The sequence below is a fragment of the Lactuca saligna genome, chromosome 9 (assembly GCF_052625555.1).
Source record: "Lactuca saligna cultivar CGN05327 chromosome 9, ASM5262555v1, whole genome shotgun sequence".
Classification (NCBI taxonomy): Eukaryota; Viridiplantae; Streptophyta; class Magnoliopsida; order Asterales; family Asteraceae; genus Lactuca; species Lactuca saligna.
Genome location: NC_136425.1, coordinates 180,059,519 through 180,080,243, shown reverse-complemented (window position 1 = coordinate 180,080,243; position 20,725 = coordinate 180,059,519). Strand labels below are relative to the sequence as shown.

At 35.5% G+C, this 20,725-nt stretch overlaps 1 protein-coding gene across 1 annotated transcript; it reads left to right on the top strand.

The window, feature by feature from the left end:
- The first annotated feature begins 19,535 nt into the window (after nucleotides 1-19,535).
- LOC145017198 (uncharacterized) lies at nucleotides 19,536-20,355 on the top strand. Its single transcript, XM_078975265.1, has one exon. It carries the CDS (start codon nucleotides 19,572-19,574, stop codon nucleotides 20,238-20,240), a length of 669 nt encoding a protein of 222 aa, XP_078831391.1. The 5' UTR covers nucleotides 19,536-19,571; the 3' UTR covers nucleotides 20,241-20,355.
- The last annotated feature ends 370 nt before the right edge of the window (nucleotides 20,356-20,725 follow it).

The window sequence follows — 20,725 nt, the reverse complement described above, 5'->3', positions numbered from 1 at the left end:
ATACATAAAATTTCTCCTCCCAGACCAAGGTCGGCAACAAACCTTAAACTTTCTCAAATAATAGCAATATAGGCATGCTATATTCATTTACCATTTAGCACATGTTAGAATATAAGGCATATATCCTCTTTAATATTCTAGTGCTTGTGTCCATTTAGGTATTAAACCTAAAATATACTAGGTATAAATCGTATCGTCATTACTTAGCAATTTAAGTTGAAGCCTAGAAATCCTTACCATTTCTAGTTCGCATAAACTAATACTCTAAAAATTTTGAAGCAGCTTAGTACTTTTAAAATATTAAGATTTATCATTATCTAATACTCCCCTTAATTCTTTCCTATGGTTTGTATCCATATACTCCTAATGAATCTATTAATATATTGAACTTGCAACAGTTTAAGTTTAAATACCAATCTGTGGTATTTAGTTCACTTAAACCAATGCTCTGATACCATGATTGAAAGAACCCCTTTCTAAATTTTCGTATTTTTGAAAGACCCAAACTTTCATACTTGGCAATTGTTACTTCAAAACATGCTACAAGCATATTCATAAAAACAAAATTTTACATTGATAAAGTAATTACAAACTACTGGATACAAAACGACTATTACGAAATATTATATATATATATATATATATATATATATATATATATATATATATATATATATATATATGTATATTACATGACTACCCTTGATTCTATAGTTTTATACACACGTGAGTACAAAATATAATAGTTTCAAACTATTCAAAATCTTCTATGAGTATATAACTATATTGGATACTTATCACCTGCAATTGTTAAACATTAAGAGGGACAAGTGATAATGCTTAGTGAATTCAATAATAGATACAATATAATCTTATGCTATATATATATATATATATATATATATATATATATATATATATATATATATACATACCACTATCATAGAAGCAAAGAGGAACGATAACAACAATAGCATATGTTTGTCATATGTCATGCTTTCAATATCAACTCAAGATTTGATTAAAAAATTGACAATCAATGAGACTTAACGATTTCAATACTTGATTTACATCAAAAAAATCTTTGGCCCAAATGGCAAAGAAGACATACAACTTCTTATTAAAATTTTGGTAGATTACAGGCTTATAGCCATGTCTAACCTTCTGCCAATGCCATAGAATAGAAGTCATTCTCTTACGGAGACATGCTCTACATGGCCAGAGGCTACATACCAGTACCAATGTGAATCTAAGTCTTTTCACTGATCACATTGTCAAAGTAGTACTTTGCTATTAAAATAGCGAATAAAAATAACACGGGAAAATAACCCGGAATAATAACACTGAAAAGCATATAGCACATATAACACATAACATACAATTGCTGTTATATATTGAAACTCACCTTGAAATAACCGGGGTGTTAAAATAGTAATTTGTGCAGCACTTTGTTATAATAATAAAGTTTCGTCGTTGAAAACCAGAAGCTTTATTGAAAATTGGGCCGTGCGAGGGTAGAGCTTCAACCAAAAAGATAAATTTCTCGGAGTCTTCCGACACTTCGGGGCGTGTTTTGGGTGTTGGAAGTGATTCCGAGGCTTCAACGGAAGTCAAAATAGCAAAAATATGAAATTTGGGGTGAAAAATGACGATTTTTAAACTTTACCCGGGAGATCTCGCAGCCCTCCCTTTTATAGGGCTGAGGTTTGGACTCCGGAGGCTGGGAAGCGAGCACGTGGCAGCGGCAGCGAGGCTCGGACGAGGTGCGAGTGTCGGCAAGACACGTCGGCTTTGAATTGGTCCAGCGCTTCAGACACGGGGCGGAGTCAGATGCAAGGCACATCGGAAGGCCATTGGACCACATCTTCGGTCAAATCAGCAGGTGACACACATCGGACACAAAGGGTGACTCACCGAGATCGGACCTTCTCCATGCGAGATTTCTCGGAAATGGTGCCCCGAACTTCTAAAATCAATTACTTTCGTTTACGGGCTTCTTTTTTGACGTTATCTATATGCACACATAGGCGAGAATATATTCTACAACTTTCGTTAAGACTTTGTTGGCTAATTTTGACTTTATTTTTAATATTATTATTTTTAACAGACCGCGACATGAAAATCCGTTAAAAATTCATAACTTCTTTATCCGACAACCGTTTTCGTCTGTCTTTTTACCGTTGTACTACTATTGATGAGATCTTCAATTCTCGTTTAGGTTGTTTTGGCTAAATATCGCTCGATCTTTATTTCGAGTTTTTAGTTGTCTACTGCTATTCCGAAACTTAGAAAAATCATAATTTCCTTATACGAAGTCAGATTTTGGCATTCTTTTTATCGAACTTCTCAGTTTAACGAATACTACAACTTTCATTTAGATCACTAAGGCTACGAAGTAGTTTATCGAAAACTCACTTTTTACGTTGAATAGTGTTTGCCGGTTTTGTTGCGGATCTTTGATTGGTCATAACTTCTTCGTTATGATTCAGATTTCGATGAGGTTTTTGCCTACATGTTTCTAATGAGATTATCTACAACTTTCAATAATAAAATTTACTTATTTCAAAATTTATATTTTCGTTAAATTTCACTATTTGCCTTTTTGATTGGAATCTCATAAAACTTCCCATACTTTCTGAGTGATCCTAAACATACTTTTACTTCATTTCTTAGTAAAAACTATCTGTTCGAACTCAACACTCAATTTCACATAATATTTCATAATATTATTCACTTTTATAATTTACAATACACGATTTCAAAATGTGTATGTTGCAAAACATCATTTTGATTCCGATCTAAAGGTTGGAGACTTGGACTTAATGGATTAAGTTGAAAAAGATGCACTTTTGGCCCCTTTGAGACTTAAAGACTAGATCTTGGTTGTTTGGACCATTCTTATGGATAAAGTTTACAAGTTTATCCGTTATGGAGTTATTATGAACCATAAAAATGTAATCTTGGACCTTAGTTTCCCTCCATGTATGAGCTAGGATGTCTTAAAGAGTTAAGAAGTGAGGATTTTTGGTATTGAGCACTTCATAGCAATGCAAGATCATAAAGTTGGAAACTTTAAGCTTAAGAACATCATTTGAGGGCTAGATCTGGATTTTAGACAAAAGATCTTAACGATTTAGCTCTTAATGGGAAGAAAGGATGGTAGCCACGTACGCTGGGCGTACCAAAGGGTATGCTGCGCGTACATGGTCAGCCCCTCGACTTTGGTCAAACACATAGTACGCCCCACATACCTATTGAGTACGCCCACTGTACTCACCGAGTTTATCCGGTTGACTTTGACTTTGACCAGGAGTTTGACTTAGGGGTATTTTGGGTATATTGATTATAAGTTACGCTTGGTCATGTTCCAATGAATAGGTGACTAGTAGAGTTGATATTCGGAACATTGTACTACTTAACGATCATTCAAATTGAGAGGCGAGTTTCCTCCACTGCACTTGTAGGTCGAAGGCACCAATGTCGGTCCACTAGATTATGTTAATAGAATGGTAGTTGTCTTCGTGACAATTTCATGTTATGTTTGTTTATGCTTGTTGTGTTCGTGAATTTTGTTGATATGATTGTATGCTTAGCAGTAGAGGTGAAATAAACCAAATACCAGTTGAAAGATACCGAAGGGGGTGAAATAGATCCACTTATGTTTCGACCGTTATGTATGTATGTATGTATATGGTATTTTGGGGAACTGACTAAGCTTTGTGCTTACAATTTATTTTATGGTTTCAGATACTTCCTGTTCGAAAGGGAAGAGCCCGACGTGATTATAGCGCATTCACCCATGTTTCCGCACCTTATGATTTTAGGATTGTACTTTGAAAACTATTGTACTTTGATATACTTTTGAATGATTGAAAAGGATAAATGGTGTTTATGGTTAAACTGAAAATAGAATTTTTACCTCATAATTTTTGGTTCGTTACACATTTCAAGCTAAAAGAAAAATGTTGCGAATTTTGGTGTTTTTGAAATGTCTTTAAACAAGAATTGTGTTTTGATGAGTTCTCTTGATATTGATGAAATAAGTAAAGAACAAACTATGAATGTTAATGTATTTGAAGTGTGTTTTTAAAAGAAGAAAAATGAGATCATGAATTAGCTTTAGATGTGTTCTGTTCACATTTACGAAAATATAATTGCCCCAATTTATTTGCTTTATGGCTCACTGTTTTGTATGTATATTGAATAAAATTGTATGAGAATCCTATGGATGTTATTGTTGTTTTTTTGTCATTGTCGTAACTTTTATTTTAATGGGATAATTCTTTTAATTTTTATCTTTTTAAGAGTTGTAATTTGAAAATTCTCCACATCATAGTGTTCAACATCCATTTTTGTTTATTATAAAAAGATTTTAGACGAATCTATATCTCGATGATTAATTGTAATAAAATACACATCAATGTGATTAATTTTATTGATTTTATATTGGAGTTGAAAGTTATCAACTGTCTTTTTATTGTTTAACTCCTATTAATGAGATGTTCAATTCTCATTTAGGTTGTGTCGGCTAGAAATCGATTGATCTGAAATTCGAATTTCGGGTTGTGCATTGCTATGCTAAATCTTAGAAAAATCATAAACTCCACATATGAAGTCAGATTTGGACGTTCTTTTTATGCATGTTCTAGGTTTAACGTACACTGCGACTTTTGTTTAGATCGCTAATGCTAAAAAGTAATTTATCGCAAACTCACTTTTTACGATTTTCCGATGTCGTGCCGGTTTTGCCGTAAAACTTCGACGGGTCATAAGTTCTTCGTTATAACTCAGATTTCAACGTTCTTTATATGTACGGAACCGTTGTGACATACACTATAACTTGGTTAAGATTATTTAATCTAAATAATCTTATATCAAAAAGTCATTTTTGACTCTTATTGTCTATAAATTGACTAGCCTGAATATGCGAGTGTTACCAAAACAATGTTTGGAGTTTTAATGTTTTAGAGACGATGTCTGAAGGATAATATTTTTAATTGTTGTTTGGACCTGCATGGCCCTTTTAAGTCCGGGAGTTGTCCGACATTGTTTTTTGTCTTTTTGATAATATGGTCGTTTCTATTTCTATAATGCTTTGGTTTTCTATCCCCCGATGGTTTATGTTAGCCACTGGTGAACACGTGCCCTTACTTTTCCTTTCTGGGGAGATTCTTCCCCCAAGTTTATGTTGGCCTTACCGGGGGGGGGGGGGGGTGTCGACTCGAGACAATTAGGTCTTTTTGCTCGGTGGGCGGGTGTGGGGGTTGGCGATCTAGCCATGTTACTGGATTTGCCCAAATTGTGACTATAGGACTCATATTTGCTTAGTGTCCTTTGGATTTATCCCGGTAGCTCACGTTGGGAGCTTGGAACTTGTCCTTTCTTTAGGTCATAGATCATTATTTCCAGACTAAGCCTTTTTATCCAATTTTCTTTGTAATGATATCCCTTTTAGATAAGGTTTACTGATTAACCCTTTTGGGTCTTTGTTCTAAGTCCTGAGGCTTGGGGAGTTGCACCCAACCCCAACCATCTAAGTCAAGCCGAAATCGTCACCTCGAGGCATTTTAGGACATAGGTAGTATTTGTTTCAAGGAAGAGTTTATGAGCCTTTGAAGCCTTTATTCATGTTAAGGTCAATATTTATGGCCTTTTGGGCTGAATTGACATGTTTAAGGAAAGTTTATGAACCTTTGATTTCTATGGTTGCATTCTCACAACGGTGTCACTCAAATGATGTCGATGATCAATCCTCGTTATCATTTGGTAAGCATGCACAACCTCTTATGTAAATGTTATCAAACTTGAATAGTAAAAATGTTCTAATAGTTTTTTTATAGTCAACTTCCTTCACTTCATTGATAATGCTTTTTAGAAATAACCACATTGTTTGGTGAGTAAAGAAAGAGAAATGACTCTAAAACTGTAGAGGCCAAAATACTTTTATAACTAAATATAGTTACGTATAAAAAGTAATTTGAAACTAAAAAACATGTGAATTCACCAACATTATGTTCACCCTTTCAAAACCACATGTATTCATTGGAAACCAAGAGATGGAGGATTGCACTCCTTGAGCAACAGTCAGTCAATGGAACTATTGGAAGCTTAGTATCATTTATTATTATGCCTAACTATCGAGGCACCTTTGGTATTAGAGATTCTAATAAAAATATTGTGATGTAACATTTAATACATAACGAATGTGACATTTATGTTACATATTTTTTTTGTATTTTTAAACATATGTCTAATATCTGTGTGTAACACCCAATTCATGGTATGCTTTTAATTCAAGTATTTCTTATGTTTTTCTTTGGGACTCGACGAGTTGGAGGCCCAACTCGTTGAGTAGAGTCGTGATCCACGGGAAGTTTAAGTAGTCTACTCGACGAGTTGGGAGACCAACTCGGCGAGTAGACGTTGTTTGAGTGAAACCCTAAATTGATGGTTTGCACCCTATTTAAACACATTATAACCCCTCAACTCAGTCCCCATCGTCCAGAGCAAACCCTAACTCGAAACCCTAGCCATTTTTAGTGTGTTCTTGAGCCTTGTGGTGTTACTTTGTGTGATGGAAGCTTGAAGAAGAGAAGGAGGCTGGTGAGATCAAGGGGAAACAAGAAGATTCAGAATTTTGAGCATATTTCCAGCTTATTAGAGGTATAAAGCTGAGAACCTTGTCTATTCATTGTCTAGATCTTAACTTTGGACCTTTTTCTACAACTTTCTAAGACCAAGAGAGGTATTCGGGATTGAGTATTGGAATTTAGTTTGTGCTTTATATCTGGAGTTATTGGGGGTCTTTACGGCATAAAGGTTCCCACCTTGTTGCCATAAACACCCCATGCATCTTGTAGACCATCTTTTATGGATTTTTAAGCCAAAGGTCGCATGCATGTGCACCAAGCTTGAGGCTTTACATGTAAAATGGACATTAGGAGGCCCAATCTATGGTCTTGACGTGTTAAGACCCATTTTGATCGGCACCCCATAATGGTTGGACCGGGTATGTTGGGCATCCCAGAATTGCTCGATAGTATGTATGATGTGTGATTGTATGGTATGCGGTATGATGGGGGAACTCACTAAGCTTCGTGCTTATAGTTTTCAGTTTTATTCCAGGTACCTCTTCAGCAAAGGGGGAGGAGCTGGCGCGGTAGCGACACATCACACAATTGCATGATTTCCGCACTATGAGATTTCTTGGGATTGTACTCTGATTTTTATTACTATTGATAATATGGTTCTGAGACACGTTGTTTCAGCTTTATAAATTGATTTGACATTGGTAATGTTTTTGGTAAACTGTTTTATGAGTTATTAATTAAAAATGAAATTTTTTGCCTTGAAATTTGGGATGTCACACTGTGACCCAACATTCTAACTTCGTATAGCTCGGTAATTTCGTCGTCGGCCGAGGGTGTGTCAGATTGGTACTAGATTATGGAATAACGACTATAACGTAGTGTCTTGTACTGCGATTAGGTTTTTCCTCAAACCTACAAATAAAAGTGTTGCTATTAATTACATTAATGATAGACTACTTAGGAAAGAAGTGTCTAGAATGGAAATTGATGCCTTGGGTTGCTGGATTTCATAGAGACTATATGTTAAAATGGTCTTGCCCTCCGACTTTTCCTACCTGACTGATCCTTACTTGATAGCCTTGAAGTACAAAACAAGAGTTAATAAAACTCACAAACAAACTACAATATATAGAGCTATATATATATATATATATATATATATATATATATATATATATATATATATATATATATATATATATATACTTAGTCTGTCGATGAGAAAACATGTATTTTTCATACAATAAAATCTCTAGAACCCAAACTCAAGAGTTTAGGTCAAATACAAATATCTAAGATTAGCATAATATATGGGTCGAACCACAACTAGACATAGATTTTACACACACACATACACACGCACGTATACACACACATACACACACACACACACACACACACATATATATATATATATATATATATATATATATATATATATATAATCACACGAGAATGGAAGATCTTTGAAACAGGGTAATAAAACCACTTCCAAAGAAAGATCAAGTTGTGCCACTCTTCCTTAAGATCAATGATACTTATTATTTTAGACTTCCACATCTCTTATTTCTTTAACCCCCGACAAGGAACCTCATGAGACAGACGGTTCCTCAAAATCAAATAAAGAGTCAACCAAATTGTCGTAAAAATATTCTGAGGACTTTTCAAAGCCCTCTGAGGAAGACGATTATGCTAAGGAGTAGGCAAACCCCATTGGGAAAGAAGAAGATTTCTTGTAGTATGATATTAAGAAGGCTGAAACTTATTCTGAAGGAACCAGAGGAAGAAAAGGCTAAAGTTCATCACTAGGAAATCGGCACCACTATTACGTAAATCATTCCAACCTTTCAGAAAGTCACAACATATAACACAACTATAATAATATAAGGCTATGGAGGAGATAGTGTTTTGCTTTAAGGCCCGAAAGCACCATAGGCTTCACTATCTATGCCTCCCCTCTAGATGGTATCTAATCCTGCCATTCCTAGCCAATAACACCATATGTCACATCATTCAAATTCACACCATCAATGATGAATTAGGAATCCTCAGAGGAAGCACCTTGGGCTTATCTAACAAGATAAAAACCATAGAGAAGAACCTAAGTCTAATATGAAGAAGATTGAGATCCCACACACAAAATATAGAGCAAAGGTTATTTGCCACAAAGGATAGAGCCTGTTTGGCAAGGAAAAGAACCGCTCTGCTCAAACAACAACTCAACCCTACAACGGTTGGATGCAAACAAGAGTTGCACAATAAAGGCAAATCAATCATTATAAAATTATTTGACCTTTGTAGCATGTAACTTAGATTATTCATTTAATAGTTAACTCACATAAATATAAGTTCTATAAAGTACAAAGCAAGAAACATTTGAGTAGTAAAACTTTATAGGCCACAAAACATCAAAAAGCATGCTTCCTAATAAGCTTCTCTCCTAATAGGCATTCTAGCATGCAACCCTGAGCATATCCTTATGATAACGTCTAGCATGAAAAACATTCTATAACTCATATAACATATCAACATGTATGGGTATTCTGGGAATCATTTACTTGAGCTCAGCTGATTGCATGAATCACACCCCTTTCTTTCTAAAAATCTTTTCATAAAATTTATTTTCTTTCAAAAGATTATCAATTCCTCAGTTTGAGTTCAGACACACCTAGGAGTATGCCTGAATCCTTCAAACCAAGACTCTGATACCAACTTGTAATGTCCCAAAAACACTAATAAAATTTTCATTTTTAAAAAATAAGCCTTATAATAATTTGTTCAAAAACCACACAACGTAAATTGTATTTTTCAAACATCATAGCAAATCAATAATGATCAATGCGGAAAAGCCATTAGGGGTTGTTGTGTAGTCAAGCTGGGCCTTTCCCGTTGGAACAGGAAGTAGATGAAAATTTTTTAACCACAAAACCGTAAGTACAAAGCTTAGTGAGTTGCCCGAAATACCACATACCATACATATCATCGATCCCCACCTGGATATTGGGCCCCACCCATCATAATAGGCCTCGCCCACATAACGGTCCCTATCCATATATCGTGCCCCGGCTATCATACAAACGAGCTCAACCTAATATACAAATAGACCCAACTCAGCATACAAATGTGCCCAACCCAACATATAAATGGGATCAACCCAACATACCAATGCAAGAGTCACAAACACAGCTAGCATCCTAATTCCTACATAGTATAATGAGAAGACTGATCTTACTAACGTTATCTACAACTAACAACTCTCACAACCAATGAATGGGTGCTACAAACCTCCTAATATTTCAAGGTAAACCCTTAGTCTGCCTTCTAAAATGAGAAATTTGACCAAAAGTCAAGCCATGCCAAAAGTAAACTATCAGAGTCAAAGCCAACAATTGACATCACCAACATCTGATACTCACGTTGTGACTAGCCCATGGTCACGTTGTGACTAACAACTCAACCTCGATCCAAAGAATCGAAATTCAAACAACCCAGTTGCAATCAAAACCATTATCGAGTCATGATGGCCATGCCCTCATGTTGTGACAGAGTCCATCCAGAATAATCGAGAAAACTCCTTGTGATGTCATGACCCCCACATGGTTACATCGTGACTATAACAAATTGGAAAAACTTAATTCCTTCAACCCCTAATCCTTTAATCCATCCATTCCAACTTTCCAGAGGACCTTCTTACTCCAAAAACATTTTAAAAATTGATGCTTTATAGATATGCATGTCTAATGAATGTCTCTATCTCATATTAGGTCAAAATGATGAAGAAATGGAACCATAATCACAATAATGTCTTCAAAACTTATCTAATATTTATATCCAACCTAGATTACACTCAAGGGACTTCAATGATCCATAAATTTGCCAACTTTATGGAATCCTTCCATCAAAACTTTGACAACATTAAGAAAAAGGGACAAGAAGCTTAGATCTAGAAGCTAACAACATAAAGTTTGGGTCTTGAACACTTACAATGATCCATAAATTGCTCAAATACAAACACCAAACTCCAAACTTACCAAGAGATTCTCAACACCACAAGGCCTTCTACTTCCTTTCAAGAGCACCAAAACACTCATAATAAGCTCACAAATGATGAGGAAAGTATTATGGTTTACTTCAAGGTACTTGAGGGTGATGGAGGCAAGAAATGAAGTTGTAAATCCGAAATTAGGGGTTTAAATATGAAGGAAACCCTAAAAGATCATGGGCTTGGGCTGCAGTTATTGTCTTGTTGTGGCCATACTCATGTCACATCGTGACATCCTTCTGGAAACAGATTCTCATTTGGTATATCACGTCGTGACCTCCCTATGGTAATGTCGTGACACATGATTTTTCTCAAAAACCATGCCTCTGACTTCTTTATACCTAGGGGTGTAAACGAGCCGAGTCGAGCCCGAGCCTGACAAAGCTCGAGCTTGGCTCGTTTAATTTGAGGAAGCTCGAGCTCGAGCTCGAGCTCGATTCGAGCCTTAAAATGAAGCTCGAGCTCGGCTCATGAATAATTTAGTGGGCTCGCGAGCCTAATCGAGCCTAAACGAGCCTCTATGTGTGTGTGCGTGTGTGTGTGTGTGTGTATATATATATATATATATGTGTGTGTGTGTGTGTGTATGTATGTATGTATGTGTGTGTGTGTGTATATATATATATATAGAGAGAGAGAGAGGCTCGTTTAGGCTCGCGAGCCCATTAATTGAAGCTCGGCTCAAGCTCATTTAATAAACGAGCCTCATATTTAGGCTCGAGCTTGGCTTAGGCTCGTTTAATTCGATCTCGAGTCAAGCTTTTAACGAGTCGATCCCGAGTAGCTCACGAGTAGCTCGGCTCACTTACACCCCTATTTATACCCTACACCGATCCATTCTAGAAAATGGGTGTTACATCAGTCAGGTTACGCCCTAAGATTTTTGGAACATGATAAAAAGTCAGTTTATGCAAAGTATTATGTCTTCGCCGTTTATTAGAAAAGGACCTTTGGAACATCGAAGCTTTCCAACCTGAAAATTTTCCACGTTATTTTTAAGCCACTTACTAATCATTTTTGTACCAACTCATACATGTAGCCATCACTATCTGTGTTTATAAGATTAATCCAAGACGTCAATGACTAACATCCTCTCTTTGAACTAACAATCATAGGATTGAAACACTTTGCCAACTAGAAGAAATCTAGGACCCTAGTTAGACACAAATTCCATAACCATGGCTCTATAAGCCATTAAGGCGCTGATAGCCCAACACGTCGGGAACACAATAGCTAACTTTGAAACTACTAGGAATACGGGGTCGGGTCAGAATGAAGGAGCAGACGGTCACTACTAGAAAAAAGGCCTTTTACGACGCTCATTGCGCGTCGTAAAACGCTCAGACAACGCTCATTGCGCGTCGTAAAACGCTCAGACGACACGCAAATGCGCGTCAAGGAAGGCCCTGTCATAAAGAGAGATGACGCACTTTTGCGCGTCGTCTATAGACGACGCGCATTTACGACGCGTGGTTATGACACACAATGCGTATCAAGAAAGGCCCTGTCATAAAGGAAGACGACACGCATTTGCGTGTCGTAACCTTACGACGCGCGTGTTTATGACACGCAATGCGTATCAAGGAAGCACCAGTCAAGAAAGGCCATGTCATAAACAAAGACGACACACATTTTTGCGTATCGTAATTTTAATTTTTTTTTTAAAAAAAAATATATTTATATATTTATTAGTTTATAAATTAAATTTGCCTTTAATCTCTCATAATAGAAATAAAATACCATATACAAAAAATACAATCCATTGCATAATATAAAATAAAATACCATATACAAAAAAATACAATCCATTGCATTCAATTTGTATGTATAACAAAGACACATGTGTTAAACTTGTTACCATTAACATCTAATCGTATGGACTCGAGTGTTAAACTTGTTACCATTAATATCTGATTCATAAGTCCTTTCAACAAGATTGTTACCTGCATAAATGAAAACAAATAGGAACATTAACAGCCCAGCATGCTCAAGCCTCATCAATACAACAAAGGAGACAAAAGTAATGTAATAAGCCAAACATTAAAACCAAACATTAATATAAGAGATGGGAAATCTTTTACCTGAATATAACTAGCACCAAACAAACCACCATTTCCAAGCTGGAATTGATTCCGATGCAATGTGACTAAAAAAACACAAATCACCCTCAAATTTCACTTACCCCTTTCACTTTCACATAACACCAACCAACCTACTTATAAGTTGCTAATTATCTAGGCTATTTTTCTTTTTCTCTTGATCAAAATAACATGTTTATGCCCAAATCAATTACAGAATTGTATTTCTTAGTATCATGTGGACACAACATTTTACCGAATGTGAATTGAATATGACAAACAAGCATTTATATTCTCATGAAATCAAAGATAATTTATAATATTTTTCTAAATAATTAACAAACTTGATGTGTCAAGACCCATAAGGATAATTTTTGCAACATTATATTCTAACAAACCCTACTTTAATCACAACATTAAACCAAAATCAACCAAAAACTCACATAAACAATCAAATCAAATATAAACACAGGCTTGATTTTCAAACAGATTAAGAAAGGCAGCAAACACTATTTGTGATTTAGAAACTAATAGCTTAATCCTCAATTCATATTAGCATAGTAACAAATGTGCACTTATATCGTTTTTTCCTTTTGAACATTCACTTTCCAACAGATGCTAAAAAAGCTGATACATTCTTAGTGGGTGCAACCTAAACAAAACTGTCACCATACACAACACATGCTGAAAAAATTGAATAATTTATCTTTTGCTGCAACTGGATCATACAAAGCTAGACACACTTTTATATGGTTCAAACATAAACTTATTGTGTAATGAGGATCCAAATGGAATAATTCAGCCACCCCATACTCCTTTGTTCTATCTCGCCTCTATAATTTATTTCACCGTTCAAGAGAAGGGTATACGGGGTTTCATAGACATTATGAATTAATTTATCCTTTATTCTACTTCCCTTATTTGAAACAATCTCATCATAAAACGTTCAACATTTCAACATATTATACGAACTAATGCACTAAAATTCAAGTGATGTAAAACAATAAAAGTTGCTTTGAAAGTTCATAAATAAATAAAAAATTACCTTTTCAAATTCTGCATAAACTTCTGCAGGAGCTATGGTCATCAAAGTTGACAAAGCAAGTACTGCAGCTTCTTGTTCCAAATGACTAGTACTCATCAACCTCATTGGTCAAGGCAAACCCCACATATTATACCACAACCAAGGGTTAATAATAATTAATAATATATAAAAGATAAGATAAAAAGTAATCAATAAAAAAATATCAACACTCGGAATCAATGATTCCACAGGTAAAAAAAACTTACACTGGAATCAGAACGCTGCAAAGGGCTTCTGGAACCAGCTCTACCATGGGAATAGGGTGATGATGTTGATGCTTTCTCATTTCCTCCTCCTTCAGGGCTTCTGCTTCTAGAAGGTGACCTACTCCTACGTAGAGGAGACTGTGTAATCCATCAATTTATTGACACATCACATGATAAGGGCATTCTAGTCTTTTCAACACTAGTACTTCTATGTAAGTAACAAACACATATAGAATAGTGAATAGTCCATCAGGTTTCTAATGAAACATCAACTTTAAACAGACAAATAAAACTTTTTACGGATGCTATTTTTAATGATAAGCGCATTTACGTCTTTTTACCTTATAGGAGACCTACTTGGGCTTCTCTCATCATCATAATCATCATCATATCTACCCCTCATGTTTCTTCTATGATAATCAGGGCTCCTACTCTTACTGCATAAGGGTCCTACTTCTGTAACGATCTTTGTCCCTTCCATAATACCTGTCCCTGCTACTGCTGCGACTTATCCTCTTGTAGCCCTTGTATTCATCTCTATACCTAGAACTACATTGGGTAAACATCAACTCCAATACAAGGGTAGAATGGTTAAAACTACATTCTCATCATACCTTGGTCTAGGACTTCGGCTCCTTAATCCACCCTTCAGCTTTTCTACTGGTTTAAGTATCCTTCCCTTGTGACTAAAACAAGAATAAAAACAACCATATTAGTCAAACAACCATATACTTTTTCATATCTGATTCTTGGAATTTAGAAATATATTAGATTATATGTGAATGTGACTCACATTTTTTCAGCATTAGGCCCATATTTGGCAAATTAAACCATCATCTCTCTTCCATCAACAACTCTTCCTAAAAGGTGTAGAACAAAAGTGAAATCATGGTGAAGTGATGATATTGGATAAGTGTTATAGCTATTATATATTATTAAAAGTGATAAAGAAGAATCAGATCTGGAAGTCCAAACACCTAACATGGAATCGAGGGCTTAAGGAAGAAATCAAGCGTCGATGACTTTTCTCCGGATAAAAACAATTTCCCACCAATTTCACAAATCGGCGTTCCAAAACCAAAATTCCCGATCCCAATCGCGTTTCTGTGCAGTCCAATTTGCCAATTTCACGTTTCAGGTATCAATTTAAAGAATTGGTGGGATCGCAAGCATGACGTACCGGAGGGCGTTTCTGTCGGTGATTGGTACGCAATCGTACCCCGTTTGGGATCGAGCCGTTTGGAACGTGGATCGTGACTACTTTGGTGAATCCTGTAACTATGGATTGAACCATGCACACCATTGATTTCTATTCAACGAATCTCCAACGAACATAAGCCTCTTATTCTTCGATTTCTCCACCAACAATTTCCCTATAAACCTTCATTTCATTTCCCCCAAAACACACAATTAAAATCATCAAGAATTCAACAATTAATTCGATTTTAAAAAGTGGAAGAATAGAGTATGCTTACTTTGGCAAATTATAGTGTTTAGGCTGCCACCTCCACTTCTGATATGAAGTCGTCGGTTGCTTTACAGAGAGATATGAAGTCGAGACGAAAAGACGAGATTGACCCATCTGGTAATAAACGGACTCGGGAAGCTGAACAAAATGACCCGAGATTGACCCATCTAGTAACAACGCTATTGATGCCATTCCTTCCATTTTCGACTATTCATCCTCCACTTCCTCTACTGCTACTTCTTCACCATCTTCTATTTTTTCTGTATTTAGACTTGAGAGTATAATTAGGGCTTTTTCTAACAATTTCAACATCAAGTGGGAGATATGGTGGTTCCAGTAGGTAGAAGTGAGGGAAGAAGTAGGCAGCAGTCAATGTCGGGAGGGGGGAGGAAGGAGCGTCCATAATTTGGGCAAGAGGGAAAGGAGAAAAAAAAGGAAGGCGGGATTTTTAATTTTTTCAGAATTTCATTTCCCCCTACTGTTAAAGGATGGAACGCGCGTTCCATTAAAAATTATAAAGCGAGATCCTTAGACGACGCACATTTTATTATAGGTGCCCTCCGTGTTTTTTTAGACACTGATTTAAGGGCGCGCAATAATACGTGTCTTCTATCCTTAAATTTTTTGAAGAGATGACATTTTTCTAATGTCACTCTCCTTTGCGTAACATAGATCAATGAGCGTCGTATTTTGCACGTCGTAAAAAGCCTTTTTTCTAGTAGTGGGTGATAGTTCTTAGAGGAACAACAAAGGTCCTCTAAAGGTCTATACCTATAAGGAATTTAGGAACTACAAGCCCAATCCCTTCTATGGAAATGAAGGAGTAGTTGGACTAACTCGCTAGATCAAAAAGATGGAGTCAGTGTTTAAGATCAACTTTTGTGCTAAAAGCTTCAAGGTTAGATTCGTAAATATAACATTATGATGATGGAACAACCATGCAAAAACCATAGGTATTAACGCAGCTAATGCCAGATGAACTAAAACAACTACTTATTGTGGAATACTGTCCCATAGAAAAGATGCTGAACTTAGAGCAAGAATTCTAGAATCTCACCATGACATATGCATATATTGCAACTTATACCAACCGCTTCAATGACCTCGCAACTTTCTGTCCCAACCTTGTCACCCCAGAGTACAAAAGGTAAAAAGGTACATATGGGGTTGGTTCAACCTTTTCTTATTAAATGGTTAGCCATTGCTTCCAGGCTAACTGCGTACAATAATGCAAAGAGAGTAGCACTTAGCCTAACCAATCAAGAAATTCTGCAGGGCACTATGGTTCAGAAGGATGACCTTCCAAAATCTTAAAGTAGTAAGAGAAAATCTAATGGTGATTCGGAGCAACCAACATGGAAGAGACAAGACTCGGGGAAAGTTTACGTTGCAAACACCCCCTCAACTACTCCACCAAGACAATACGTTGGAGATCTACCACTATGCAATAAGTGCCAATACCACCATGTAGGAGAGCGTAGAGAACTAATATGTAAGAACTACAGTAAGAAGGGCCACACTGCTAAGTCCGATATGTGCCACAAACTAAAAGATTGGTACTGGTGGCAATCACAGCTGTTATGAATGGGGAAAGTCTGGCCACTTCAAAAGAGACTTCTTAAAGAGGAGAAATCGAGGATGTAATGCTCTAGGAAGAGCATTTTACATTGGCACGAGATACGCTGTCCCAGAAAACGATACGTCCTTACTAATAACTTGCGTACAAGCTAAATACGAATAAGCTTTGTAATCACTAGATTCAAGCACTCGCTAAGACATAAATCTGATAAAAACTAGGAAAAGCCTTAGGAAATCAAATCACTTTCTATGGGTCTAAGTTGTACCGTTGTTCCATACTACCTAAGAGTATGCTTCAAAAATCATGTTTCCCTAAGATTCTCCCAAAATAGTGCCCCCTTCATCAGGCAGTACAAGTTGAATTTCAGGTAGAAAATTCATTTAACAGATGGAGAATGTGATAATTCCGAAAATTCTCACTGATTATTAGTGTGACAAATGCAATAGACTAAATCTTAGTCAATCTAGCTAGGATGTCAATATGAGATTTCACATTCTGTTATCAGCTAAATCGTCCATAATTTATAAAAATAAGTGCGTGAAAAAATTATATTATTTTGTATAAATAATAACATATTCCGAAAATACGCGCCTTTCCGATCTTGAAAATATAAATTTATAAAAATCCGACTTCATATAAATAAATTATAATTTTTATACATTATAAAGATCCGACTTTGTATAAACTTAATAGAATACATGATCCATTTAATTTTTACGAAAATAATAAGATGTGACATTTTTTGCAATTAAACGTTGAATATCCAAATAAAAATAAGAAATGTCCTGCCGTTTTTTTCCCAACATCCATAACTTATTGAATAAGCAATTTAAAGAAGAGAAAATTTCATATATACCCTTATTAAACGTCTAAATATCGTATTTGTCCGACCTAAACTTTAAATATCATATTTGCCCTTCTTAATGTTTTAGAATATCGGATTTGCCCAAATCTATATTTTAAGTATTTTTTATTATTTAATAATCCTTTTTTACAATTTAAAATCATTAAAATTGAAAGTATAACTAAATAGACAATAATACCCTTACCTTCTAAATCTCATGAATGCATTTACAGGTCTTTTGTTTGTGTTGGCTCTCCAAGGAGGCATCCCATCGTCTTTACTTGACTATATCTCCTCACGATTGTTTTCCTGTGTGGTTAAATGGTTTTTTCCACCCTAGTTGATTTAAAGATTGTTTTTTTCCTCACGATTGTTTTTTTTTTTTTTTCACTGTGGTTGATTTAAAGATTTATGGTCTGTATTAATAAAAAAAAAATTGCAACTAAGTATTTTCTTATTGAAGAATTTGATATCATTAATAAACAAACGAACCATTAGAGACTTTTGTAATGCTCTAACTTGTTCATGGAAAAGAATTTAATATCAGATCCATCCAATTGGAGTCACTACACCAACACCGATCTTGTTGGCTCTTTCATATCCCAATTTTTTCATTCTTTTCATATCTAAAAAACACATTCAATTCATAATTATGATTTGAGCTAACAAGCTGTAATCAAAACAGAAAAAACATCTCTAATGTAAATTGAATGTATTGATATTTGTGTTGCTCTTTGAGGAATTTTTTCAAATAGTTAGTGTTCATAAAACTTGATATAACTTCATCTATGCCACCAACTAAGATTCATCATACAGGTAAAAAGAAAATAGCTTATCAACTTAGCATTAGTTCTAATCTCGCATTCTCCAGTAAAAAACAATAACAATCTTTGACATTTGAACCACAATGTTATTGTAAGCTCTGCTGTATGAGTATTGCATATTAGTTCACAAAGAAAACCATAAAATTGATGTTTGTAGCTAATTGCAAAAGAAATATGGATAAAAGGAAATAAAAAGGCGCAGAGAGGTTAAGAAGAGGATTGTGTTAAGAATTCATCACAACAGGTAAAGGATACGCTCAATTTGGTATTCTTCAATTCGTAGTATAATCTTCATCTAATATTGATGATACGAAACGGTCCAAGTCGTCTGCAACTGACGGTCTTTATCACCTCACTAATATTTTACCAAATTCAGAATAAGAAGCAGATTTTTGTAATGATGTTTATATTTTCATATCGATATAGATGTATGTAATCGAGCGTTAACATTAATTAAACATGTTTTTGTTATTAAAATATGAAACACATCATATAAATGGGTAAAAATAAGATAAAAATTAGAAAATGCATATTAAACTCAGTAAAAAAAAATCTTAAATAAATTGATAACAAGAGTAATTGTATTTTACAAAATAAATGAAAAATACTATAGTCGATGTCTATTATATTCTCAATTCTCAATATTCAAAACATATCGTGATATCGAAGCAATCATTAAAAAGATAAGAAAGACGAATATCAATATGTCCAAGTCGGTCACAATTGTAATTTCCATTGTTGGCTGCGCCGTGTTGACTCAGCTCGTGTCCCACTATGAGCATTATCGTTCACCACCAGGCACAAGCCACTTCTATATAAACCCAACCTCGTATACAACCTAACCCTATCTTCAAAAATGGCCACCAAGATCTCATTCTTCCTCTCATCCCTTGCAATCTTAGCAGCTCTGCAACTGTCGTCAGCAGTCGACTACTCCGTCACAAACCGGGCAGCAGCCACCCCCGGCGGTGTTAAGTTCAATAACGTCATTGGGGCGGCATACACCACTCAAACTCTCCGTTCTGCCACAAGCTTCATATGGACCACATTCCAACAAAATACTGCTGCTGACAGAAAGAACGTAGCACGAGTAAACGTGTTCATTGATGACATGGATGGTGTTGCCTACACTTCTGGCAATGAGATCCATGTGAGCGCCAGGTACATTCAGGGTTATTCCGGTGATGTCAAGAAAGAGATTACCGGAGTCCTCTACCACGAGATGACTCATGTATGGCAATGGAATGGAAATGGTCAAGCTCCGGGAGGATTGATAGAGGGAATTGCGGATTACGTGCGGCTGAAGGCTGGGTATGCTCCTAGTCATTGGGTTCGGCCAGGGCAAGGTAACAAATGGGACCAAGGGTACGATGTGACAGCTCGGTTTCTAGACTATTGTAATGGTCGTAGAAGTGGGTTCGTGGCTGAACTCAATAAGAAGATGAGGAACGGCTATAACGATGGTTATTTCGTGGACTTGCTAGGGAAGACGGTTGCTCAACTGTGGGCTGAATACAAAGCTTAAGGGTGCAAGCATTGAGCATCATCATATATAAATTACTTACCAAACTTCTATGCATTGTATTTTAACAATAACTACGATAAAACTATTTGATGCATACGAAGTTGAATAAAAATAAGAGCTATTATTCCATATATATATATATATATATATATATATATATATATATATATATATATATATATATATATATATATATATATATATATATATATATATATATATATATATATATATATAAAATACATTTATTGATGCGGTTAAAATAGTCTTTTGGAGCGATTATTGAACCGTACTAACAAATATGACATCAAAAAATACATTTATTTAATGGTGTCGTTATAAAACCACTTTTGATGGCAAAACGCCTCAAAAAACATTACAATAGAACCGTACCAACAAACAAAGAACTGCACCGAAAAACAATATGCATCTTTCTTCACTTTCTCAATGAGATTAACATTGTCTTGAACAATTGAAATGTTCTG

Bases quoted from the DNA above. Each gene is read 5' to 3' on its own strand.
- LOC145017198 (XM_078975265.1), top strand. From the start codon at position 19,572: ATGGCCACCAAGATCTCATTCTTCCTCTCATCCCTTGCAATCTTAGCA.